General features: G+C 55.0%; 1 protein-coding gene and 1 long non-coding RNA gene across 2 annotated transcripts; one reads left to right on the top strand and one right to left on the bottom strand.

The window, feature by feature from the left end:
- Positions 1-975: 975 nt before the first annotated feature.
- Positions 976-24,727, bottom strand: LOC311588967 (myosin-7). The gene is made up of 41 exons (XM_084767130.1): positions 24,681-24,727; positions 23,685-23,722; positions 23,380-23,435; positions 22,736-22,944; positions 22,283-22,426; positions 21,670-21,826; positions 21,543-21,570; positions 20,918-21,026; positions 20,689-20,781; positions 20,518-20,581; positions 20,052-20,150; positions 19,725-19,828; positions 18,654-18,792; positions 18,439-18,557; positions 18,167-18,316; positions 17,692-17,862; positions 16,605-16,914; positions 16,256-16,323; positions 15,858-15,945; positions 15,155-15,272; positions 14,771-14,894; positions 14,404-14,540; positions 13,909-14,164; positions 13,025-13,267; positions 12,718-12,894; positions 11,543-11,688; positions 9,966-10,056; positions 8,712-9,101; positions 8,389-8,515; positions 8,105-8,223; positions 6,261-6,457; positions 5,582-5,765; positions 5,316-5,481; positions 4,928-5,052; positions 4,050-4,358; positions 3,613-3,816; positions 3,386-3,511; positions 3,001-3,276; positions 1,905-2,000; positions 1,674-1,808; positions 976-1,101 (listed from the first exon to the last, which is right to left on the bottom strand). The coding sequence occupies exons 4-41, from the start codon at positions 22,934-22,936 to the stop codon at positions 1,084-1,086; spliced, it is 5,808 nt and encodes a 1,935-aa protein (XP_084623256.1). The 5' UTR covers positions 22,937-22,944; positions 23,380-23,435; positions 23,685-23,722; positions 24,681-24,727; the 3' UTR covers positions 976-1,083.
- On the top strand, positions 5,853-8,512 carry LOC311588968. The gene is made up of 3 exons (XR_014776383.1): positions 5,853-6,050; positions 8,009-8,156; positions 8,405-8,512. It is a non-coding gene; the product is annotated as an uncharacterized lncRNA (long non-coding RNA).
- Positions 24,728-25,541: the final 814 nt, after the last annotated feature.

The following is a 25,541-nucleotide window of genomic DNA, read 5'->3' as shown; positions in this document are numbered from 1 at the left end:
ATAGGGTCCGTGTTCTGGATGCTGCTCTCATCGATGAAAGCCCAGAGAGAGCTGCTGAGCAGGAGTCAGGCCATGCCCGAGTATGTTTATGGTTGAGGGGAGCTTCCGCTCAGGGCTGATCCCGGTTCCCAGAGATGTCTTAAAGTGCCATTGTCTCTCGGGACCCCCATTCCTAGGCCTACCCTCAGTACCTCGGCTGTGGCAGAATTCTGGGGGAACCAGCCTTGCCGCGCTGGTTGTCTGCTCTTTTCTCTACCTCCAGCCCTCCAACAATTTAGTCCCCCTCCTGTAAAGGGGAGGGACCCAGGCTATCTGGACATCCCAAAGGGGGGATGAAGGAGAAGAAAAGAGTGCTATAGATCAGGGGCTGGGTCCTGGGAGGATGTTGGAGGGAGAAAAAAAGTAGGCTAAGGTTGCAGTCCTCCCCACTAAATAGCATGGGCATGGACAGTTGTGGGTGGCTATTTAGGATGGCTTGTGGCTACATCTGTGCTCCTGTGTCCTCTGAGACCCATCTGGGATGGGGTCTAAGGGGACACCACCATTACCACATCTGCAGGGACGGGGTGGAGGCGAGCGAGGGGATGTCATATCGCTGCAGATTGAAATGTCACTAGTCAGCCTCTCCAGTCCAGGCCTCCTCCAGTGGCCCTGCCCTGCCTGTTATCAGTGTGGGGTACTGATTAGAACTGGCACGAGGGTGTGTGGTAGATGGCCTCAGTGCTCCAGGTGAGCTCCGAGGTGTCACTTCTTGCTGTGTTCTGCTGCAGGGGGCTCCATGGACCAGTGTTGCACCAGGAAGGCTCAGAATGTCACACGGTCCATGGGGAGTGGGGCTGAGGGATGGGGTAGAGGCGGGAGTGGGGGTAGGGGAGGCCTTAGCCTCTGAAGCTGCCCCTCCTTGTACCAAGCCCCAGCACACCACCCCAGAGCCCTCAGGCATGGAAGTCAGTAAAGAAGACCCTAGAGGCAGGGTTTCGGCTTCAAGAAAAATTGCTTTATTTCGCTTCGGCCTGAGGGGCCGTTACAAAGGCTCCGGGTCTGCGGCTTCGAGGGCACTCTCAGGGATGAGCAGCTCAAGATCTACTCCTCATTCAGGCCCTTTTGAAATGAAAAGAAAGTCCAAATTAGCTCTGGGGAGGCCAGCATGCCGGGGACAGAGCGGGGAACCTGAAGCTGAGACGAGGGCACCTAGGAAGTGGAGATCCTCCTGTGGCCTGGTGGAAGTGTCCCTCTGTAGGCATGGATGTATTTCCAGGGGTCAGTGTGAAGGGGGAAAGTTCTAGAGAGAAGGACTCTTCAGAGGGCCGGAAGGATGCTGCCTCGGTCGGATCGATGCCGTCTTGGGGATATTGCTTACGTGTTTGAGTTTCGAGGTCAGGAGCCAAAATTAAGTGCTAAGCAGAAGCCCGGTAGTCTGAAGGGACTGGCTCTAATGGGTGTGTGTAAACTGGGGTCCTGTAGGGTTTCTGACTCCTCCTGGTCTGGGCTTCCCAGAGTCGCTGAAAATGAGCTCACAGAGGACCTGGGACGTCCCTGGGAGCTCAGTTACCTTAGCCTTTGGGGCTTTTCGGTTCACTTCGGGACTAAATGAACCGGTGCTGTCTGAGGGGACAGAGGAATCGAGCCAGCTGTGGGAGGTGACAAGCGAGTCCCAGGGGGGAGGAACCCACCTTGGCGCCAATGTCACGGCTCTTGGCCCGCAGCTTGTTGACCTGGGACTCGGCGATGTCCGCCCTCTCCTCGGCTTCATCCAGTTCGTGCTGCACCTTGCGGAACTTGGACAGGTTGGTGTTGGCTTGCTCCTCCTGTGAGCAGGCGAAGGAGGCGGTTAACGAAGGGCCTCTTAGCCTTCCAGTCTTGGGTCCCTCCTCCCCGGCTTCAACCCCAGCAGGCTCACTCACCGCCTCCTCAGCCTGGCGCTTGTACGCCTTCACCTTTAGCTGCAGCTTGTCCACCAGGTCCTGCAGCCGCAGTAGGTTCTTCCTGTCTTCCTCTGTCTGGAGGTCAGGGGAGGGTCAGAGGTCAGAGGGCACAGTCCTAGAGGTGGCAGCACCCCCCCCCCCCCACGAATGCTACATTCTGAACCAATGCTACTCTCTGGCCCTCACAGAATATTCAGACTTGCTTATAGTCTCTCACCCAAGGAACATCTTTTTTTTTTTTTAAGACAGGGACTCTCTACACAGCCCAGGCTAGTCCCAAACACATGATCCTTCTGCCTCAGCTTCTTGAGTATTGGGGTCATAAGCATACACCACCAAGTTCGCTTGGAATGTTCTATAACGAAAGAGCCCAGTGAGCTCATGGGATTCCTAAGAGAGCACAGTGATTTGTGTACAGCGTCCCAGGAAGCATGCTCCTGAGGCCCCGGAGCACCACGGAGCATAAACCCATTGGCTCAGGGCCCGGCATGTGCTGGGGGTGACTCTGGGGTTATAGGCATGATGGAATTTCCTGGGCTGCAACGGGCTGACACGAACTTGATCTACGCTAAGGACAAAGTGTGTTTGGAGGGCGCAGCCCTTTAGATTGCAACACAAACAAACTAACGGAGAGTCTAACTCGAAAAAGTGCTGCGGAAAGCTGGGCTTATACTGCCCCCGGGGTATCTGAAAAGTTTTGAGACTTATTTCAACGGCTTTGGTGTCTTTGGTAGCAAGCCTGGCTGTGGATTTTCTTCCGGGGAAGGGCATTGCTGTGCCTGCCTAGAGCATATCTCTGGTGGATGGGCTGTGGGGGGAGGAGCGTGCACATCAAGGTGAAACACACTGGCTATGAGGCTCAACCGTGGTCCTCTGGGCCAGGGGACAAGAGTTGGCCATGCTAGGGCAGAGTGGCAGGACATCCAGGGCCTCCACGCCGACTCTGGCTAGGAAAGGGTAGCAACATCTCTGCTTCCCGTGGTTGCTTGTCACTGAGGCCCTACGCCCTTGCGCCAAGGGCCGTGATCTCAGTACTGCGCCTGCGCAAGGGCTGTGCTCCCAGTACCGCGCCGACCTGGTAGGTGAGCTCCTTGATGCGCCTCTCGCTCTTCCTCATGCCCTTCACCGACTCCGCGTTGCGCTTCTGCTCCGCCTCCAGCTCGTTCTCCAGCTCCCGAACCCGGGCCTCCAGCTTCTGCAGCTGCTTCTTGCCGCCCTTGAGGGCGATCTGCTCGGCCTCGTCCAGCCGGTGCTGCAGGTCCTTGATGGTCTGCTCCATGTTCTTCTTCATGCGCTCCAGGTGGGCGCTGGTGTCCTGCTCCTTCTTCAGCTCCTCCGCCATCATGGCGGCCTGTGCGCGGGAGAGGAGGGGCGTGGTCTGCCCAGGTCCTCGTGGGCTTGCTGCCCAGGCGAGCGAGGGAGACGCGGGGCTGGAGTGGGGAGGCGAGGCAGGGGCTCACATCTGTGATGGCTTTCTTGGCCTTCTCCTCTGCGTTCCTGCACTCCTGCACCGCCTCCTCCACCTCAGTCTGGAGCTGGGACAGGTCTGCCTCCATCTTCTTCTTCTGGTTAATGAGGCTGGTGTTCTGGGAGGAGAATGGAAGAACAGGAAAAGCACTGGGCATCTCTGAGGGGCTCATTCCCCCGTTGTCTGCTGAGCGTGGGAATGCGCGAGGCACCCCCTCACCTGCGAGTGCAGCAGCTGCACGCGCTCGCTGGTCTCGATCAGCTCCTGCTCCGCCAGCTTCCGAGAGCGCTCCGTCTGCTCCACCACGGCCCGCAGCTCCTCCAGCTCCGCCTGCAGCAGGTTGTTGCGCCGCTCGACGATGGCGATGTTCTCCTTCAGGTCGTCATTGGCACGGACGGCGTCGTCCAGCTGAATCTGAGTGTCCTGAGGATCAGGAAAAGGAGTGTGAGCTAGGAAGCCGGCCGTGGTGCCCCCATAAGGCTGCCACACAGAACTGGGGGTGAATGGAAAGTCCACTATGGTGGCTCAGGGTTGGCCTGTCAGCTGTCTCTACCATGGCGGCATGACAAGAGAGAGCTAGTGCTGATCCGTGTATACAGAAGCCAGCCCCTTCTCTTGGGGGAGGTGACCTCACACTTCCAGAAGTCTTTGGGTACCTTCAGCAAACTCTGGAGGCTCTTCACTTGTTTCTGGGCCTCCGCAGCCATGCGGTTGGCATGACTGAGCTGGATCTCCATCTCGTTGAGGTCGCCCTCCATCTTCTTCTTCACCCGCAGGGCCTCGTTGCGGCTGCGCGTCTCGGCGTCCAGGGAGGTCTGCAGGGAGTCCACCACCCGCAGGTGGTTGCGCTTGGCCTGCTCCATCTCCTCGTCCTTCTCGGCCAGCTTCCGTTCCATCTCTGCCTTGATCTGGTTGAACTCCAGCTGGGCGCGGAGGATCTTACCCTCCTCGTGCTCCAGGGAGGCCTGGGAAGGGTGTGGGGGGAGGAGGGGAAAGGTTTTGCAGGCATATAGTCAAGAGTCCAGGACAGAAGCAAGGGTCTGTCTGAAAACCACGACACAGAGAGAGTTCGGGAATGATGGACGTGACACAGTAAGAGATGCGGAGGAAGAGCGTGTGCACAAGAGAAATGAAAGCTGAAGAAAAGGCAGTGCTGACTCGGGGGGGCGGGGGGAGGGAGTCAGCTTTGGAGACAAAGCGGAAAATGAAAAGTGTTGCCAAGGAAACAGAGGCAATCAAGCAAAGAGTGTAAAAAGCACGGGCAGGCAGAGGTGGAAGGGGGAATGAGTGCAAATAGAAACTCCCCCTTCCCCCCAAGATACAGCAGATAAAATGTTTGCATGGAGGAAGCTCAGTGACCTTGAACTCATCTGACACTGACAAACGTTTGCCGGGCACCTGCGATGCGGCACCATCCTAGGCCCTGGCAACGGGCCAGGGAGGAGGAAAACAGGCAAAGGGAAGATGGGAGCAGGGACCATAGTCAAGATCTCAGTCCCTGCCCAGCCCTAATCCTTCCTACTCGCCCGCCCACCTCAGCCTCTTCCAGTGCAGACTGTAGCTCCAGCTTCTCGGCCTCCAGTTGCTTTCGGATCTTCTCCAGCTCATGGATGCTCTTTCCAGTGGAGCCCAGCTGCTCCGTCAGGTCCGAGATCTCCTCTGTGAGGGCACATAGTTACTCAGTCAGGAACCACTGTCCTCTGTGTAGCCCTGGCTATCCTGGACTTGCTTTGTAGACCAAGCTGGCCTCGAACTCACAGAGATCCGCCTGCCTCTGCCTCCCGAGTGCTGGGATGAAAGGCATTCGCCACCACCGCCAGGCTACTGTGGTCTTACTAAGTACGGGGACACTGTATTTGCCTGGACTGCCCCTGAGCCTCTTCCCACCCCAGCAGCGCGTCTCCGGCCCTCGGCTCGCCCACCCTGGAGGTTCTTGTTCTCCCTCTTGAAGGTCTCCAGGTGCTCCAGAGACTCCTCATAGGCGTTCTTGAGCTTGAAGAGCTCCGTGCTCAGGGAGCGCGCCTCCTTCTGGGAGGACTCCAGCTCTGACTGCGACTCCTCATACTTCTGCTTCCACTCGGCCAGGATCTGCAGGGGACAGAGCGCACCGTGGCCCGAGCTGCCCCAGGCCCCACCACCCACCCACCCACCACTGCGCACGCGCAGCCCCACCCACCACGAAGCCTACCTTGTCAAAGTTCCTCTGCTTCTTGTCCAAGGCGGCAGCGGCGGCATTGGAGCGCTCCACGTCCACCATCAGGTCCTCGATCTCGTTCTGCAGCCTGTGCTTGGTCTTCTCCAGGGAGGAGCACTTGGCGTTGACAGCCTCCACGGCCTCCTCTGCATCCTGAAGCCTCTGAGCCAGCTTTTTCCTGCAGCGAGGGGAGTAGGAAGGGTAGCCGGGGAGAGAGGGATGGGGAGAGAGGAGGAGGAGGCAGATTTGGACAAGAGGAAAACTCGTGAGCCTTTCAAAAGACTGGCCTTGACAACCTATAAGCATTCCGAAAAGCCGGAGGACGGGCTCCCAGAGGCTGAGTGCTTGGCAGCAGATCTTGGTAGCTGAGCGTGAAAACATGAGTACCTGTGAGGACCCGTGACGCCCCACCCTCTCTGGCTGCAGCGGCCATTCATCCCAGTCCCACAGCACCCTACCCCAGGTGGGAGCACTCAGCCCTCAGACAAACCTTTTGTTCGTCTTATATTCGGATGAGAAACATAACGCGAGCAAAAAGCTTTCCTGAGAGGAGCAGGAGGTGGGTGGGGCTGGGGCACGGCCCTCCTGCACTGTTACACACTATCCAAGAGTCCCCTACGTGTGAGTCCCCTATAGAGCATGAGACAGGCAGGGCTGGCTGCCCAGAACTCACTTGGCTTCCTCCAGCTCCTCCGTCCTCTGTATGGCGTCCGTCTCATACTTGGTCCTCCACTGGGCCACCTCTGAGTTGGCCTTGGACAGGACGCGCTGGAGCTCGGCCTTGGCCTCTGTCTCCTCCTCGTATTGTTCCCGAAGCAGGTCACAGTCATGCCGGGCTGACTGCAGGGCGTGGGCCAGGGCATTCTTGGCCTGGGAAGAGGTGGGCAAGCGAGGAAGAGGATCAGCTTTTTCCGTAAGATCTCCCCTGCCATCCCTTTAACCCGGTCTCAACTTGCTCCCTTGGCCACATCTACTTCCAAGCCTCTGGTGGACCTGCTGTGGTTTCCTGAGCAAGAATGCCCCTAAATAGCAAAGCAGTGCCATGCTGTTTACAGCATCCTCACATCCACTGCTCGGCACTCCTTGCTGCAGAACTTATCACCATTGCATTTATAGGGGCAAACAGAAGTGAGCAAGTTCCCCCTAAGATGCTCATGGGAGGACGTTGGGTGTTTGTGTATGCATAAGGAGGCCTGAAGTCAATCGTGGGTATCACGTCATAGCCACTGTCCACCATATTTTTTGAGACGAAGTCTGTCCCTGGGACCTAAGGAGCACCAGTTTGGCTGGGCTGGCTGCCAATGAGCCCCAGGGAACCTCCCTGTCTCTGCCTTCTCAGCATTGGGATTACAAGGGTACCGCCATGGCCAGCTTTTTACACAGGTGTTAGGATCTCTGTGAGTTCAAGGCCAGCCTGGTCTACAAAGAAAGTTCAGGACAACCAAGGCTAACACAAAGAAACCCTGTCTCGAAAAACCAAACCAAAAAGCCAGGCATGGTGACGCACGCCTTTAGTCCCAACACTTGGGAGGCAGAGGCAGGTAGATCTCTGTGAGTTCGAGGCCAGCCTGGTCTACAAAGAAAGTTCAGGACAGCCAAGGCTAACACAGAGAAACCCTGTCTCGAAAAACCAAAAACAAAACAAAACAAACAAAACAAAACAAAACCAACCCCCCCAAAAAAAAATTAAGAAAGGATTGACTGCAGGTCCAACCATTTTCATGCATGTGCAGCAAAGCACTTCACCTATTGAGCTTTCTCTCCCCAGCCCCAGGCCTGGGATTTCTAAGAACTCATGCTCTTATCTATTTTTAATAAACTCAGTACTGTGTTAGAAATAGGCTCGGAATCCGAGGAGCCTCTTGTGCAATCCCAGCACCCAAGAAGGTCAAAACCTGTTTCCCTAGATCAGTGGTTTTCAACCTTCCTCATGCTGTGACCCTTTAATACATGCTGTGCAGACCCCCAACCATAAGATTATTTTCGTTGCTACTTCATAAGTATGACTTTACTGCTGTTATGAATCATGGGATATGCAGGAGGCCTGATATGCAACCCCCGTGAAAAGGTTGTTCAGCCCCCAAAGGGTTCTCCACCCACAGGTTGACAACTGCTGCTTTAGATGGCTTCCTTTCTTCCTCCTCACCCCCCACCCCACCCTCCACCCCTACCCCACCCCACCTCACCCTCCACCCCTACCCCCACCCCACCCTCCACCCCCACCTCCCACCCTCACCTCCCACCCCACCCCACCCCTACCCCCACCCTCACCCCCCACCCCCACCTCCCACCACACCCCACCCCTACCCCCACCCTCACCCCCGACCCCAGCATGGCAGCTCCAGGGCAAAGGGCCTCTCAGCCTGGGAAACAGATTTAAAAGACACTTAGTGAAGGCTGGGTTATTGTCTCTTTTTACAGTTTGTACAGACTTGTGGACCAGATAAGCCTCACTCTTAGGAAGAGAGAGACACAGATCCAAGGCCAGCCGGTGCATTCCCTGAGTCCAGGCCTCACCTTGACCTCTTCCTCCAGCTGCCTCTTGAGGTCCTCCAGCTGCTGGGTGTAGGTGAGCTTGCCTCGGGTCAGCTGAGAGATCAGGGCCTCCTTCTCATCCAGCTGCCGGGACAGCTCCCCTGGGGAGGCACCGAGGGACGTTCAACCTGGATCCACCCTCAACCTTTTCTCTAACCCCTAGGCTCACTTCTCCGGAGAGACTGTGGGCATATGAGGAGAGGGTACGCCCAAGTTTGGGGTGGCTCAGGAAGTTGGGGCTCATGGAGCTCCAGCCCTGGGCTCACCATTCTCTGTCTGCAGCTTAGCCCGCTGGCTGGTGAGGTCATTGACAGAACGCTGCGTCTCCTCCGCCTTGCTACGGTGCTCATTCATCTGGTCTTCCAAGGTCCGGCACATCTTCTCCAGGTTAGCCTAAGAGAGGACAGAATTATACGGTATGTGCAGGAAGGGAGTGGAATAGAGTAAGGGTTGCAATTAAAGAAGAAAGGGGGAGGAAACCGTGAGCCGAGGGGGCGGGGCAACCGGAGACCCCCCCCCCCCCCAGAGGAGATAGAAACCGGAGGTGGATGGAGGGAACGGGAGGAGAGACGCAGCTGAGAGGACCCACCTTGGCCTTGATGATCTGCTCCATGTTGGAGGTGACGTCATCCAGCTCCAGCTTGAACTCGCTCTTCTCTTTCTCCAGCTTCTGCTTCACGCGCTGCAGGTTGTCGATCTGCTCGCCCAGCTCGGCCACGCTGTCCGCGTGCTTCTTGCGCAGGGCCGCGGCCGTGGCCTCGTGCTGCAGCGTGGCCTCCTCCAGGTCCCTGCGCATCTTCTGGAACTCGGCCTCGCGCTTCTTGTTCATCTCGATCTGCACAGACGTGGCCCCGCCGGCCTCCTCCAGCCTCTCGCTGATCTCCTCGAGCTCCCGGGACAGATCTGAGCGCAGCTTCTCCACCTTGGCCCGGGCGGTGCGCTCAGCCTCCAGCTCTTCCTCCAGCTCCTCGATGCGTGCCTAGCCAGGGACACGGAGGGAGGCTCGGACCTGTTCCCTGGACCCACCCCGCCACTGAGGCCCACACCCCAGGGCTCTAAGCGACCCCTGGCTTGTGGAGAACAGTAAGTGAGTGAGCACAGAAGGACTTGGAGGAAGGTGTCATCTCGAGCATTGTACAATCTCTTTATTATAAGGAAACAGCTGGATCTCTTGGGGAAGGGCAAAAGAAATAAATGCGTGTTTCGTGGGTTTTCCCAGGCAGTTTAGTGGCAAGAAAACAGCAAAAGTCTAACGGAGAAAATCACACCTGTTTGATAAAATAGCTGAAAACCTAACTTAATGGCTGCTGTAGAGCAAAGAACCATACTAAGAGTTAAGAGACCTTCAGAGCCACCAGGTGAAGCTGAGTGTGGTGGCAGAGGCAGGTGGATCTCTGTGAGTTCGAAGCCAGCCTGGTCTACAAAGTGAGTCCAGGACAGCCAAGGCTACACAGAGAAACCTTGTCTCTAAATAAATAAATAAATAAATAAATAAAATAAAAAGTCACTGGGTGACAGGGTGGGCATAGAGACCCTCCAGAGGTCTGTGGTAGAATTCTATAATCTCTTGACTAGACAGAGCTAAGACAGAAAATCAGAAGTTTTGCCCACTAAAACCTGCCCCCCCCCCCCGCAACCTCGCCGTTGCTCCCCAGGGTCCTCTTCCTGTCTCTTCCTTGGCTCATACAAGCCCCTCTTGGGGGGTGCCCCATAGGGAGACTTGTTTGTTTTGCCTCTTTTTGCGGAGCACACAGCTCTGTGGTGCGGGACTAGCATGTGCTGGAGTGGGAGCCAGGGAGTCTGGGGACCAGCCAGGGCGGCACCCCCCCTTCCCCTCCATTACCTGGAGCTCTTTGAGCTTCTTCTGCAACTGGCTGCCCAGGGCCTGCTCGTCCTCAATCCTGGCATTGAGCGCATTTAACTCAAAGTCCTTTCTGTAGGGAAGAAAGAGGGAAAGGTGGGTGGCCAGGGAGGGGACATGGGGTGCCCACCACAGAACAGCGGGGAGAGATGCTTTCACGAGTGACTTGGGATGCGCAAAGAGTAATGGCCTGGTGCCCGATCCAGTAAGAATGCAGTGGGAAAGCCCTGTGGCAGAGTGACAGCGTTGTGCTGTGGGACTGTCCCTCTCTAAAGAGGGGGGGTGAGCACTATTTCAAAGGCCTTTCTTTTTCCCTTTTGATGCTGGTGGTCTTGAACTTGTCACTGTTAGGCAGCTCGGTCGCCTCTCTCTGTGGCTGGTGTATATTGAGCCTACACAGCGCTGCGTCTCATAAAGATAGATTCTCACAACTTCCTCGTGTGCTTTGGCCGTACAGACTTCTCTTTCTGAGCCTTAGCTGCCTCTTCGGTAAAGCGGGACTACAGAAGCCGTCCTGGTAAGGATCCCAGGAGAAGCTAGAGAGGCGGTGCTTCCGGAGCAAGCAAGATCAGTTCTCAGCACTCATAGTACAGAGCTCACAGCTGCCACCCGGTAGTCCAGCTCCACGGGATCTGATGCCCTGTTCTGACTTCTGTGGGCACCGCACTCACATGCACAAACTCATACACTGCACACACACACACACACACACACACACACACACACACACACTTAAAAATAAAGTATAAAAAAAGGAGAACTGTTAGGACCATGTGCAATTCACCCATTCACTCAGCACATTGCCTAGGGAGGCGTGAGGACCCTGCGCAAATACAGGCTGAAGCCCTAAAGAGCCTCAAATATCAAAACCTGTCCTCGCAGCTCACTGTTCACCAAGCCTGCATGTGTACCCTTTGGAAGGACTTGCAATAAAGATTGGGACTAGACGCTACCTAGAGTAAAGAAATGGCCCAACACCTTCATTTATGGAAAACAGAGCAATTTCTTTCCTTTCTGAAAAACAAAAACAACACCCAAAGAAGACTTTCCTGGGAGGCTTTTGTGTGTGGCCTTCCTCTCTGTCTGACCAAGCAAGCTTTTATTTTTTTTTTTACCTCTTCAAGGGCCTAGTGGGGACAAGGGGCTTGAGGGACCCAAGTGAGACTCTTTGCTAGGGACGACCTTGGAGCCTAATGTGTGTATTAGGGAGGCAGTCACTCCTCCTGTGGGTCATTTCGAGCATCCATTGGCCCTTAGGATGGCCCTCGGGTCAGCTTGTGCTGTGGAGGGGCTGAGCAGGGTGGGGAGACAGTACAGCTTGTGCTCCGGGGGCTGGGGGGGGGGGGCTGAACGGGGCAGGGTAGGAGGACCGTCCTTTTTTTTTTTTTTTTTTGGTTTGGTTTTGGTTTTTCGAGACAGGGTTTCTCTGTGCAGCCTTGGCTGTCCTGGACTCACTTTGTAGACCAGGCTGGCCTAGAACTCACAGCGATCCACCTTCCTCTGCCTCCCAAGTGCTGGGATTAAAGTCGTGCGCCACCACGCCCCGGCTTGGACCATACTTTTTAAGTCGCTCGTCCAGCTGCTGCTTGTCGTTCTCCAGGTCCATGATGCTCTCCTGCGTCAGCTTCAGGTCGCCCTCCAGCTTCCGCTTGGCTCGCTCCAGGTCCATGCGCACCTTCTTCTCCTGCTCCAGCGACCCCTCCAGCTGGTGGAGAGAAGGACCGGCTCTGTACCCTGAGGTAGGGCACCCTGGCCTGGGTTACGTTCATCTGCATTTTGGAAATCCTTAGAGAATCCAGGACTTTGGAAACGTCCCTATGAGAACGTCTAGAACAACGGGTTTGCTCAATAGATATTTTATGAATGAATGAATGAATGAATGAATGAATGAATGAGGCATGAGATTCTGAAGCCATAGTCATTCATTCAGCATCCTGTAAGTACCTACTGGCTCCAGGCTCTGTGCAGGGTACTGAAGACACAACACTGAGCAAAGTCAAGTTCCCATCTGAAGGGAGCTCTTAGTCCTGTGGCTGAGACAGATACTTCGGTTATTAGCGCAGAGTGCAAAGGGATTCCAAGGACACGCGCACACACGAGGGAGCAACGGTTGCTCAGGATCAGACTCTGCAAGAGTCCTCCTCAAAGAGCCTGACAGTTTGCCAGACAGATATAGAACGCTCTGATGAGCTAGCCCTCTACACCTTGTGGTCAAGGATAAAGTTATGTGGGTTTAAACAGTTAACTTTAAAGTTTAATTAAATAAGAAGCCATCTTTGGCTGGGCATGATAACCTTTAATCCCAGCATTCAGGAGGCAGAGGCAGAGGCAGGGGGAGCTCTGTGAGTTCGAGGCCAGCCTGGTCTACTGAGTCAGTTTCAGGACAGCCAAGGCTGTTTCAAAACCACAAAAACAAAAACAAAACAAAAGAGCCACCCCTGATCCTGATCATAACACTGAAATTAGATCATTATTTGACATTGATAATCTTCATGCTTTCTATCCTCCAGTGTTATTCTGGGAAGGTATCAGTAGCCTAAACACTTTCCAATACCCCCCAACACCCCCACCCAAACACCCACACACACACATACACATATACACATACACACACACATACACACATGCAACAAACACATACACACACACACACACACACACACACACACACACACACACACACCCCTCTCAACACAGAAGGACATGCTAAGCCCCTTATGTCCAGTCTACTTACGTCATCCACCTGCTGCTCCAGCTTGACCTTGGCCTTGGTCAGTGTGTTGACCTTGTCTTCCTCGGCCTGAAGGTCATCCAGGGCCTGCTGGTGCGCCTCTTGCAGAGCTTTCTTCTCCTTTGTCAGCTTGACAATGATCTCGTCCAGGCCAGCCATCTCCTCTGTCAGGTTTTTCACCTGCAGAACAAACGAACACCTCATCACACTCCCCTTAAGTCAAAGGACACCACCCTGGAGACCCCTTGAAGAACCTCCCGGCTACCACAAAGAACACACTATGGTTTGGATTGGAGGGGGTCGGCCTCACCTTGTTCTCCGTGGCGTGCTTCTCCTTCTCCACCTTGGCCAGCGTCAGCTCCAGGTCATCAATGTCCCTCTTGAGCTCCGAGCACTCGTCCTCCAGCTTGCGTTTCTTGGCGGTGAGCTCGGCGTTCATCTCCTCCTCGTCCTCCAGCCTCTCGGTCATCTCCTTCACCTTGGCCTCCAGCTGGATCTTGTTCTTGATGAGCTGGTCACAGCGCTCCTCTGCGTCGGCCAGGTTGTCTTGTTCCTGAGGCAAGGAACAGAGAAGGAGACTGCTCAGAGGAAGGGCCCTTGTCCTCACGGGTGGTGGGAGGGAGAGGGGCATCGCCCAGAGAGGAGAGGGACCTCAACTTGTTCTGAGCTGAGAAGAGCCTCAGGAGGCCACGGGGTGGGGGTTAGGATGGTATGGCTTGGGAGCATGGCGGCGGGAGTGGGGGGGGGGGGAGCAGAGGAGGCAGCTTATACTTGGAACTGCATTTGCTGATGCCACACATTCTGTGAATTTTAACCTCTATGAGACTCGATTCCTGCCTAAAATGAAGACATGTAGGCTCAAAGATGATTTATAGTTCCCCTAAGATATCTTTCTCTCTCTCTCTCTCTCTCCCTCTCTCTCTCTCTCTCTCTCTCTCTCTCTCTCTCTCTCTCATTCTCTCTCTTTCTCAGTGTGTGTGTGCTATTGTTTGTGTGTGTACACATATACATAGGGAATTCTTTTTGCCTTTTCTCCTCCTGAGGAGCAGTTTGGAGGTCTTTGGGAATGTACTCCCAGAATCCTCAGCCTGTGGGCGACAAGATGACGCACTCGTAGGCAGAGAGAGGTGCGGAGTTGTGGGGAGTGTGACCAAGGCGGCAGGGAGGAGCTGACAGTGGTCCCCGCGGCCTCACCGCCTGCACTTGGAGCTGCAGGTCGTTCTTCTCCTGCAGCAGGGACACCATCTTCTCCTCCAGCTCCTTGCGCCGAGCCTCGGACTTCTCTAGCGCTTCTTTCACTCGGCCAAACTCCTCCTTCATGGTGGCCATCTCCTTCTCCGTCTCCGCGCTCTTCAGCAGTGGCTTGATCTTGAAGTAGAGCTTCATCCACGGCCAGTTCTTGACCCCCATGAAGGCCCGGATGTTCCACTGAATTATCAGCAGGGAGTCTCTGGAGGGATGGCGAGAGGGGCAGTATGAGGGCGGCGCCGGTCCGTCTCATCTGAGGCTCTTGTTTGTGCCTGAAACCTCCTTTACTTCATCTATCTCACCCACCATGGGGCCTTTATGTGCTAAAGACCATCTTGTGTTCATAAGATTCCCTCTTGATGACTTCTTCCTGCTGGGCCCACCGCAGTCTTTCTCTAGGCAGCGTCACTGAATTAGCCTGGACCCCAGGAGGCCTCTCACCTGCGTTCCAGCAGCTTCTTGAACTCCATTCTGGAAAGCACACCTCGGGACTGGGCCTGGATTCGGGTGATGATGCGGCTGAGCCTCTCGTCCCGCATCTCCTCCAGCAGCCCCAGCAGCCCCGCCTTGAAGAACACCTGCACGGAAGTCCTGTGTTGGCACGCCTCGGATGGGGTGTGAGGGGGGAAGAGTGGCATTCGGCAACAGCTGAGGGAAGCATGGGAGGGACAGTGCCACTGGCAGCTGGGATGGGAAAGTGGTCCAGGGAGCGGAGAGGTGGCACACGGTTCAGAGAAATCTTTCCAGATGAATGGCAAGAGAGTGGAAGGCAATGTCTTCAACTCATTTGTCTCTTTCCTTTCCTCACCTTGGTGTGGCCAAACTTGTACTGGTTGTGGTCAATGTCCAGGGAGCCCAGCAGCTTCTCAGCCCCTTTCCTGCTGTCAATGAATTGCCCCTCAGGGATGGCTGCTGGGTTCAGGATGCGATACCTTGGGAGGGAGGGGAGTTCTCAGAGTCATTTGCATTCTGTGTGGATCTGCTCTGCCTGCATAGATGCCACCCCGCAGTCCCACCAAGGCAGCCCGCTCTGCCTGCAGAAGTCCAGGGCCACCATAGGCCCACAGGGCCCCGCAGTCTGACCAAGGCAGCCTTCTCTCCCTGCAGAATTTCAGGGCCACCATAGATGGCCCTGCAGTCCCACTAAGGCAGTCCACACCCCTGGCCCCCTGAGCCCTTGGGCACCGCTTACCTCTGCCGGAAGTCCCCATAAAGAATGCGGTTGGGGAAGCCCTTCCTGCAGATGCGGATGCCCTCCAGCACGCCGTTGCATCGCAGCTGGTGCATGACCAGGGGGTTGTCCATCACCCCTGGGCGGTAGGGAGGAGAGAAACGATTGGGGAGAATGCTAGACCAACACCGAGTCCTCTGGGTTATCGTGCTGGCTCTGGTACACGCTATCTCTTCACTTTAGCAACCCAGTCAACAGCAATTCTCCATTGGCCCCAGCCACACTTCTAACAGTAACCAAGAGATTTTTTCATCTATTATTTTACATAACTTATACTTATTACCAGGGGTGGTTTCAGGACAGTCATATCTCTTATTCTAGGTGAGTAAGCTACTAAATTAGATGACTTGTAGGTCACCGAGCTAACTGCAATCTGAGCCAAGCTCTGAACCTGGCTTCCCTGCTGTTTTCTTTCCTACGGTTTAAAAACAGAAACATTCATCCTATGTCTCATTGGGGGGTGTAAGTCGCTCATGAGGTGCTATCCACAGAAGTGTCTTACACATCACCCTGAGGTACACTCCCAGCACAGGGTAACCCTGGGAGGGGTAGTCTGAGAGTAGAAGGTGACCTGGAAGCCACCGAGGCCTGGAGGTTACTTGGAAGGTCCTGGTCTCTAAGACAGTCTTGCTCAGCGTGGGAAAGCTCAGGGTCTTGGGCTCACCTGGGGACTTTGTCTCGTTGGGGATGATGCAGCGTACAAAGTGAGGGTGCGTGGAGCGCAAGTTTGTCATAAGTTTGTTCAGATTCTCCTGGGGCGGGAAAAAAAGGAAGAAATAAAAAGTGAAGAAGGAGAAATAGGAGAAAGGGGAGGAAGAATAGGGAGGATGGAGTGAAGACGGGGAGAGGAGAGATGAAAGCTTGCCAGGGAAGGCACAGGTGAAGAGACATGTTGATGACAGGCGAGAGGTGAGATGGGAAACAAGGCTAGGAGATGAAGAAAGACGTGACCGTGAAAATGGTCAGGAATGAACCCGGAAACACTAGCGTTGGGAGGAGCTGGGCCTGAGGGACCAGAATGAATGGGGAGCCATACTAGGCTGAGGCTGGGCGCACACTCACCCTGTGCAGAGCGGACACAGTCTGAAAGGAGGAGCCTTTCTTGGCCTTGCCTTTGCCCTTGTCCACAGCTGTGGGGGAGGGAGCCAAGAGAAGGGGCATTAGTGAGCATGTAGGGCAGCGAGGAGTGGAGACCTACAGCCTCTCCTCACATACTGTCCTCTTTGCCCACCCGACGAAGGTTTTCAGTGTGGCCGCTTTAGCGTCTCCACCCAGCTCTATCTCACTGAGCCTGTTCTGTATGCCTCAGGGCATGCTATGACGGGGAAGGAAGTGGTGGGATTTTGCAAACTGATGTGCCTCAGAAGTATTGGCGTAAATCCTCGAGTGCGCCAACGCCCGAGGTACTTACGTGCATCAGCTCCAGCATAGTTGGCAAATAGATTGCTGAGCAGCTTGAGGGAAGACTTCTGGTACAAGCCCACCACTGTCTCGTTGAGCGGGTCCTTGTTTTTCTGTAGCCAGCCCAGGATGTTGTAGTCCACGGTGCCGGCGTAGTGTATCAAAGAGAAGTGGGCTTCCTGCTTCCCCTTGATGTTGCGGGGCTTCTGGAAGTTGTTGGACTTGCCCAGGTGGTTGTCGTACAGCTTGGCCTTGAAGGTCATGTCTGTGGCCTTGGGGAACATGCACTCCTCCTCCAGGATGGACATGATGCCCATGGGCTGAGAGTGTAGGGAGAGAACCATTGAGTAAACTTCACTTGGTGGAGATGTAGTCTCCTCTGCGTCAGTATTTACTTATACGTGCCTGCAGCGTGTGGAGAGACCAGGCTCGGCTCAAGGATAGTGGCTCTATCTACTGGCTGCCACCTGTCGAGCTTTCCGCAGGTGGGGATTTTGTTGACGTCAGAGGGACTTTTTTTCTGAATATCTGGGTTTGTGGCTGCTACTGGTGCCCTACCACTGTCATACCCCACCACCCAGATCCCAGTGACGTTGAGTTTAAAAATAGGTGCCCTGGCCAGGCAGTGGCAGCAGGTGCTTTAATCCCAGCTCTTTAGGGGTAGAGTAGGGGGGGGTCTTTGAGTTTGGGGCCATCCTGGACTACAGAGTAAGTTCCAGGACAGCCAGGGCTACACAGAGAAACCCTGTCTTGAAAAACCAAAACCAAACGGTGCACTCTTTTGAACCCCCCGCCCCCATACCACTTACACATTTCCCGACCCTTGCATGTGTGTCACCGGAGCCAGCAACCATGCTGGTGGGAAGGCCAATGGTTAGGTGCCCATCTTTCGTGTGTCCAGTCCCAAGCTCCATGGAGCTATCAGGACTCTGTCATGGGTATTCTGGACAACCCAGAACTCTGGGAAATCGAGTTCCTTTTCTGACACTTAGACTGAACTCCTCAGGAGTGGCATAAGCCACTGTTCTATCTGGAGTTCTGGAAGGAATCTGTATAGGGTGTAGGCGGAAAGCTCAGGCAGTGGAGACGGGCCACACCTTCTCAATGAGGTCAATGCAGGCCTGCAGGTCCATCCCGAAGTCGATGAACGTCCACTCGATGCCTTCCTTCTTGTACTCCTCCTGCTCCAGCACGAACATGTGGTGGTTGAAGAACTGCTGCAGCTTCTCGTTGGTGAAGTTGATGCACAGCTGCTCAAAGCTGTTGAACTGCAGGGGTGTGGCAGCCAGTCAGGCAGGCTGACTGAGGGTCTGAGCAGCTGTCAGCCTAGGGCTGGACCACACACCTGCCTGAGCCTGGCACAGGCATGGCAGGTCCCCTGCACCCCACCCCAGGTCATGACAGGGAAGGGACAGCTTCTCCTGAGGGCAGGGACAGTGATTGACTCTGTCACTACACAATCCCCTCTACTGGCCCAAGCCTGGCCCGTGGCTGACCCTCCACGTGTGACTGAAGGCGGGAGCGGGTGGGTGAGGACCCAGTGGTGTCCCAGGCCGGGACTCCCAGACTCACATCGAAGATCTCAAAGCCGGCGATGTCCAGGACGCCTATGAAGTACTGGCGTGGCTGCTTGGTCTCCAGGGTGGCGTTGATGCGCGTCACCATCCAGTTGAACATCTTCTCGTACACTGACTTGGCCAGCGCCCCGATGGCATATGACACCTGCAGAGGTAAGGGAGAGACCCAGATGAGCCGGGGTATTGGGAAGGACGGGGTTTGGGCATCCACACTGCCGCCACGCCATGGCGTTTTCTCTATTCGGCTATCTTCCAAAGACAACCCACCTGCTGGACATTCTGCCCCTTGGTGACATACTCGTTGCCCACTTTGACTCGTGGGTGGCACAGCCCCTTAAGCAGGTCCGCTGAGTTCAGCCCCATGAGGTAGGCTGACTTGTCAGCCTCTGGAAGGAAAGCGCAGATAGTGAGGTTAGGACGGGGATGCCCGGTTCTGCAGGTGTGGCCCCCCGCGGCCACGCCTCGGCTCTCTTGCTTCTCACCTTCGGTGCCGTCTGGCTCCGCCTGCTCCTCCCTCTGTTTCTGTTTGAACTTCATGTTTCCGAAGTGCATGATGGCGCCCGTCAGCTTGTAAATGGAGTTCTTCTCTTCTGGTGTGAAGCCCAGCACATCAAAGGCGCTCTGTACGCAGGCCCCATATCAGTGAATCCCAGAAAATAAGAAGTATGCCTGGTTAATGAGATCCCTCATATGCTGCAGAGAGGACTTGCATTTGTCTCCCTAGTCCCTGTAAAGTATGAGAGTCCCGTACCCAGAGAGGGACTCCCAAGCAAAGACAGCCTTATCACTGTCCACTGTCAATGGTCATAGATGTTCCCTGCAACTGCTGTGGGCTGCCCACCTGTGTTCCCCGAGGCCACTGTGGGCTGCTCACCTGTGTTCCCCGAGGCCACTGTGGGCTGCCCACCTGTGTTCCCCGAGGCTATTGTGGGCTGCCCACCTGTGTTCCCCGCAGCTGCTGTGGGCTGCCCACCTGTGTTCCCCGCAGCTGCTGTGGGCTGCCCACCTGTGTTTCTCCCCCATGGCTGCTGTGGGCTACCCACCTGTGTTCCCCGAGGCCACTGTGGGCTGCCCACCTGTGTTCCCTGCAACTGCTGTGGGCTACCCACTTGTGTTCCCCGAGGCTACTGTGGGCTGCCCACTTGTGTTCCCTGCCCTTCTGCTCACTTCCCTGCCTAGGTTTTCATACCTACCTGCACCTCTCCTCTACCCAACAGTTCATTTCAGCCCCACAGGGTCTGTATGACTCTCCTTCCTGCTTTGGTGTTGTGTGTGGGTTTTTGTTTGTTTGTTTGCTTTTTGTTTTTGTTTTGTTTTGTTTTACCTTTTCTGTCTCTCTGTCACTGTGGTTTGACAACACCAAATTACCAGCCTCTCTCCTGTTTCATAGCACGTATCTCAGCATGCCCTGTCCGCAGGGCATATTCTAGTTCTTCAGGAGGGTGGTACTGCTTTAAACACCAGATTGCCAGGGTGTCTTGGCTCTGTTCCTAATCCGGCACCACGTGCTGCCGCTACCTGTCCAAGCCCTGGCTGAGTCCTCACATACTTACATCAGTGGCCATGAGCTCTTCAGAGTCATCAATTGAGGCCACAGTTGTCTCTCCTTGGGAGATGAATGCATAGTCATAGGGATTGTTGGTGATCAGCAGCATGTCTAAAAGTGGGAGGAATGTGGTTCGGGTGAGCCACAACCCTTGGCTGCCATCATGGGGGCTGCTGGATAGAGCACGTGGGCCCAGGGAAAGGCTCAGACAAGACTTGACCCACAAAACTGAATCTAGCAGTGTCATAGGCCCCCAAGGCGTACCGACAGAACCCAGCCGCAAGCAGAGGGGGACCAGGTTGCCATGGAAACAGCTGGGCTCGGTCTGACTCACCTAGAAGCTCAGGCTTTTTATTAGACAGGATTTGGTAGAAAATATGATAATCTCTTTCTGCTTTCAGCTGGAAAATAACCCTGGATTTTTCCAGAAGGTCTGTGAACAGGCAGAGAGAAGGCGGGGAATGAGAAGTCGGAATGTGGGTACAAAGAGATGGAGGAAAACGGGATGAGGAACACAGAAAGCAAAAGGCAGAGGAAGAGACGGCTTTATGAATGCAGCAGCCACACTTGGAGGTGGAGGCGGAGACCCAGAAGGAGAACACAAGCATCTTTGAGAAAACCTCCCAAAGAAACCTGCACCGTCCAGAGAAAGGAAAACCAGAGACAGCCCAAAGCAGACATAGAGACACACAGAGACAGAAAGAGAAAGAAGTAGGTACTGGGGAAAGAGACTGAGACCAGACGATCAGAACCATGGTGAGCTCAGCCTAAGTAAGCCCCAGGAAGTTCACGGAACTTACAGGTCTCTATGTCTGCAGATGCCAACTTTCCAGTTGCCCCAAAATGGATTCGAATGAATTTCCCCTACAGAGATGAACAGAAGAGGGTGACAATGAGCCTGGGAAAGGCTCACATTCGAAGCCAAGCATCAGTCAGCCCAAGGCCCAAATTCAAGGTAGAGCGTCACTCACAAATCGAGAGGAATTATCATTCCGCACTGTCTTGGCGTTGCCAAAGGCCTCCAGAGCAGGGTTGGCTTGGATGATTTGATCTTCCAGGGTGCCCTGCAATAGGTCCCAAAGGGTGAGAGGTCAGGGTTCTCCACTCTTTTTCAGTAATGCAGGCCTTTAGGTGACAATGGGCCTACTTTGCCTCAATGGGCCTACTTTGCCTGAGGCCTTTGGGTGACAACGGGCCTACCTTGCCTGGGGTCTGGTCCTTCTTGCTGCGGTCCCCAATGGCAGCAATGACAGCAAAATATTGGATGACCCTCTTGGTGTTGACAGTCTTGCCAGCTCCGGATTCTCCACTGTTATGACAAGCAAAGGCTCAATAGACAGTAAACAACGCTGCTTAAGATCAGCTGGCCTCAAGTGAGAGGAGAGCACCTATTCTACCGGAGATGAGCCACTCTGACCAGGAAGCTGTCAGAGAATGGCACATGGGATCTAGTTAGCGAGCAGGAAGGATGCCACAGAGGACGTGGGGTCAATCAGAGGAGATTTGGAAAGAGTAGGGTAGAGAGGGAAAAAAAATGGTTTCTGAAGGGAAAGATAAGGAAAAGGAAGAGATAAAGACACACAGGGTTTTCCAGATAGGCGTATAGATGGATGGAGAGTAGGGGGACAATGGGTGAAGGAAGCAAGAGAGGAAAACAAGAGAAAGACAGGAAGCAGAAAGGAAGAGAGGCACAAAGAAAGAAGTTGGGGCAAAGGTCAGAGACAACAGAGATGGGCATGGGGTGGAGGGAAAGAAGAGCATAGGAGTGTGCAAAGGAGGCTTGTCCCTCAGGGGCTGGGATTAGGGATTCTAGAGCTATGCTCACGTGATGAGGATGGACTGGTTCTCCCGGTCTGGAAGAGAAAAAGAGGAGAGAGGCAGTGGGTTGAGGGGTGAAGGCCCAGGTGAGAACCCAGCATGAGGGGACCCAGGTCAGGGTACCAGGCTCTCACCTGTCAGCATGTACTGATAGGCGTTGTCAGAGATGGAGAAGATGTGGGGTGGGGCCTCGCTCCTCTTCTTGCCCCGGTAGGCAGCCACCACTTCAGCATTGTACACTGGCAGCCACTTATAGGGGTTGACGGTGACGCAGAAGAGGCCCGAGTAGGTCTGGGGTGGGGGATAAAGAATAGGAAGTGAGTGAAGGAAGAGGTGGCTCACACCTTTAATCCCAGCACTCGGGAGGCAGACACAGGTGGGTCACTGTGAGTCTGAGGCCAGCCTGGTCTACAGAGAAACCTCCAGGACAGCCAAGGCTACACAGAGAAACCCTGTCTCAGAAAAAAGAAAGAAAGAAAGAAAGAAAGAAAAGAAAAGAGGAGGTGAGTGGTCCGTGATTTTCAGAATTAGAGAAAGACCCCAGGAGAGGAAGGAAGCAAAGAAAACAGCTCAGAATGTGTCCAACTGAGTCATCCCAGTGTTAGAACTGAGCCAAAGGAGCAGGGGCCTGTGTTAGAGCGCATGCTCCCTGGACCCAGAACAGGCAGGTGACTTGGCTTCAAGAGGCTGCTCTCACGCTGCCGGGGAAGCTCAAGGTCTGAGGGACAAACTGGTGGGAGCACTCACGTAGATCATCCAGGAAGCGTAGCGTTCCTTGAGGTTGTAGAGCACGGCCGGCTCGTGCAGGAAGGTCAGCATGGCCATGTCCTCGATCTTGTCGAACTTGGGCGGGTTCTGTTGCATCACCTGGTCCTCCTTCACGGTCACCGTCTGTAACAGCCCACACAGGCCTTCCTGTCAGCCTGTGTCTGCCCTGCTCTGTCAGCGTTGAAGGGAGTAGGGCAAGCCATGGGCTGGGGGAGCCGGTGTTTAGCCGAGGAGGGTCTGGGAACCGGACGTGGGGGGTAAGGAGGTTCTTTGGAGGGTTTGGACCCCCATCCTACCCAAAGGACAAGAGACTTGGTTGGTGGCTCTCAGGTGTGCGTACATGTACCCTCTCTCTGTGCACCCCAGGTGTGGGGCTCTCTCGAGTGCCCCCCCCCCACACACACACACACATACACCAGTACCGGCACCTACCTTGCCGTTCTCTGTCTCAGCGGTGACTTTGCCACCCTCTCGAGACACAATCTTGGCCTTGACAAACTCCTCTTTGTCATCAGGCACAAAAACATCTTTCTTGAGGTCGAAGGGCCTGGTCTGCGCCTCCAGCCGTTCCTTCTCAGACTTGCGCAGGAAGGGGGCTGCAGCCCCAAACGCCGCCATCTCTGCATCCGCCATGGCTGGGCCTGGAGTGAGCAGCAGCTGGTAACCTATGCGCCTTCTCCCTCCCTGGCTTCTGTCCTTCAGCGGCAGCTCCCAAATTTATCCACGATCAGCAATCAGGAGTCTCTAGGAAGCTCCTTGTTTTTCCAAGCTTACCCCTAAACCAGGGAACAGCCTGGCAAGGTGCCGGGTATGAGGGTGGGGGAGCTTACTTTTATTCAAGTTGGGGTACTCTTTAGGAGTGTCCTGGCCTTCCTGTAGGGACAGGTCTCTGTTTGTATCTGTCTCTCACTGTCAACAGACCCTGCCCCTCACTGGCCACAGGTGAGAAGCTTCTGAGGGCCCAGGAGCTCCAAGCAGGCAGGAAGGAGAGATGAGCTCCGGGCTACACAGCTCAGTTTTTCCAGATTCGCCCCCGCCCCCCACCCCCCCAACACTTGGACTTCAGCTTTTCTTACCTTGGTTTCTCAAACGTGTCTAATGATAGAGAAGCGGGCCCTGACCTGTAGGAGACCTGGAAAAAGGCAAGAGACTGTGTCAGGCCAGGCTGTGGCCCAACCTGGCTACTGCCACCTCTCTCCTCTCTGGCCCTGTCCCTCAGCACCCACCCTCCTTCACATGGAAGACCGACAGAAGCACTGGCCAAGCCCCTGGCCTTTCTCTTCCTTCCTTTCCAAGGTCTATTTCCTTTCTCCCAAAGGCTAACAGCCTCTGTTGTCTCTGAGCCCCAGTCCTCCACCCTCACGGCCGGTCCCACCCTTACCTCTACCTGCCTGGTGACAGTTCCTTTCTCTGAGCCACCTACAGGAGAGCAACAGCGGTCACATTTGTTCAGTGGTTTCCAGACAGCACACTTTTATTCTTTCCCTTGGGCGCGCGTGAGGAAGTCAAGGCTAAATGGCTAAAGGGCTGGCTTTTCTCAGAGCACAGAGCAAGTAAGTAGTTGAGACTTCAGAGTCAAGTCCCGCGGTCCCGCAGGCCTCTTGCTACCATCGCACACCCCAGTGCTCTCTCCACACCCTCTGATGAGCATGCTGCTCGTGCACATACTCTACATAAGCATGAGCTTCTTCCCATGCTTGGCATGTACGCCCCGCAGTGTTCATGTGCCTCAGCGATGGCGAAGCACATAGGCAGGCTCCTTTGGCTGCCTGCTCTTCATCATACAAAGACCAGAGACGCCCCCCCCAACCCCCGACAGCTGCACGTCTGTGAGCTCCTGCTGCAGAGACTGCACACAAGGCCATTCATAACTAACAAGTCCTCCATGTACAGTCAGGCACTTCCGCAAACATGGACAGGGTCTAGTATTCACAGAACCAGCTTCCTTTAGTGTGATTCGCCACCGTTCTGCCCCTCTTCCCTCGGAACGCTTGTTAACTAACCTTGATGATAAGCACATGGCTTCCACTGTATCTAATTTCATAAAATATATGCTGATTCTCACATTTAAGACATGTGCGCTTACACTCAGACACGCGAACGCATACACACACACACACATGCACGCACACGTATACACACACATCACTACTGCATTCTGGGTCATGTACAGATACAGATATTACCCCCTCGCCCGGGAACACATGGGCTCCCACATTCCTATGGTGCAAGCATGCTTACTTAGATCTGCACAGGAGTGCCCGATAATAACCTGATACTGTATGAAGCCCTGCCAGAAGCCTGCTGTTCTAGAGGAATTGCTTCCTGAACCTGGAACCCCTTACCCCAGAGGAATGCCTCCAGCTCCCACTCCTACCTGAGGGCAGCAAGGAAAGAAAACAGCGAGAGAATGCTCAGAGCCAGACCTGGTCTCAGGGGTTGTATATATGGGGCAGCAGGGTGCCCCCATCCCCCACCTGCACCCAGTCCCCAGCCAGATTTAGAAAGGACTGTTGTCACTAAAAGCATTTCCCCCGACTCCCCCCCCTCCTTCCCTTGTCCAAACAGCACTCCCCCCCCCCCCCCCCCCGCTAGGAAACAATTGGAAGTGGTCGTCATTGTTGTGGCATGGCATGTCAGGGTCTGAGTTCCAGGGGGTGGGGTGGCTCAAAGCGAAGCAAAAATATCTCTTACATTCCACAGCTCACTAGAAAGTAAGCTGACCAGGACCACCGTGACCTCAGGCAAACAGGGGCCTGGCTGGCCTGCGAGAGGGCCCTCCCGACCCTGGCACCGTAGCCCCTTAGAGCCATTGCCCCCCACCCCCCACCCCAGCACTAGCCTGGCCCTATTTCCAGTATCTTCCCTATTCTCCTGGCCTGAGTCCCTTCATCTGAGTGAGATGGGAAGTGGCTGGGTCACAGCAGAAAAGAGGGGCAGGGCAGAGTTGGGGGGCCTGGCCCTGGTATGGTGGTTGGATTGGAGCAGCTGGAAGGCAGCTTCCTAGCTAAGTTGTAAAACCAGTGGCCTGGAGAGATTAGACCCAGGAGGAACTCTGGCTCAGGCGCTGATTTTCCTGGGGCCGGCAGGCAGTGTGTCTCTGAGACCACTGCGCTTCAGGGCTAGACAGGTCTTCAGCTGAGCGGGAAATGGGGTGCCTCCTCTGAGATTACAGGGCTGTAGGGGAGCAAGAGTCAAGGTGGGCGGGGGTGGGGGTGGGAGCCTCAGCAGATAGGAA

This window comes from Acomys minous (genome assembly GCF_964271855.1).
Source record: "Acomys minous genome assembly, chromosome: 18".
NCBI lineage: Eukaryota > Metazoa > Chordata > Mammalia > Rodentia > Muridae > Acomys > Acomys minous.
This window is presented reverse-complemented; position numbering and strand designations above follow the sequence as displayed.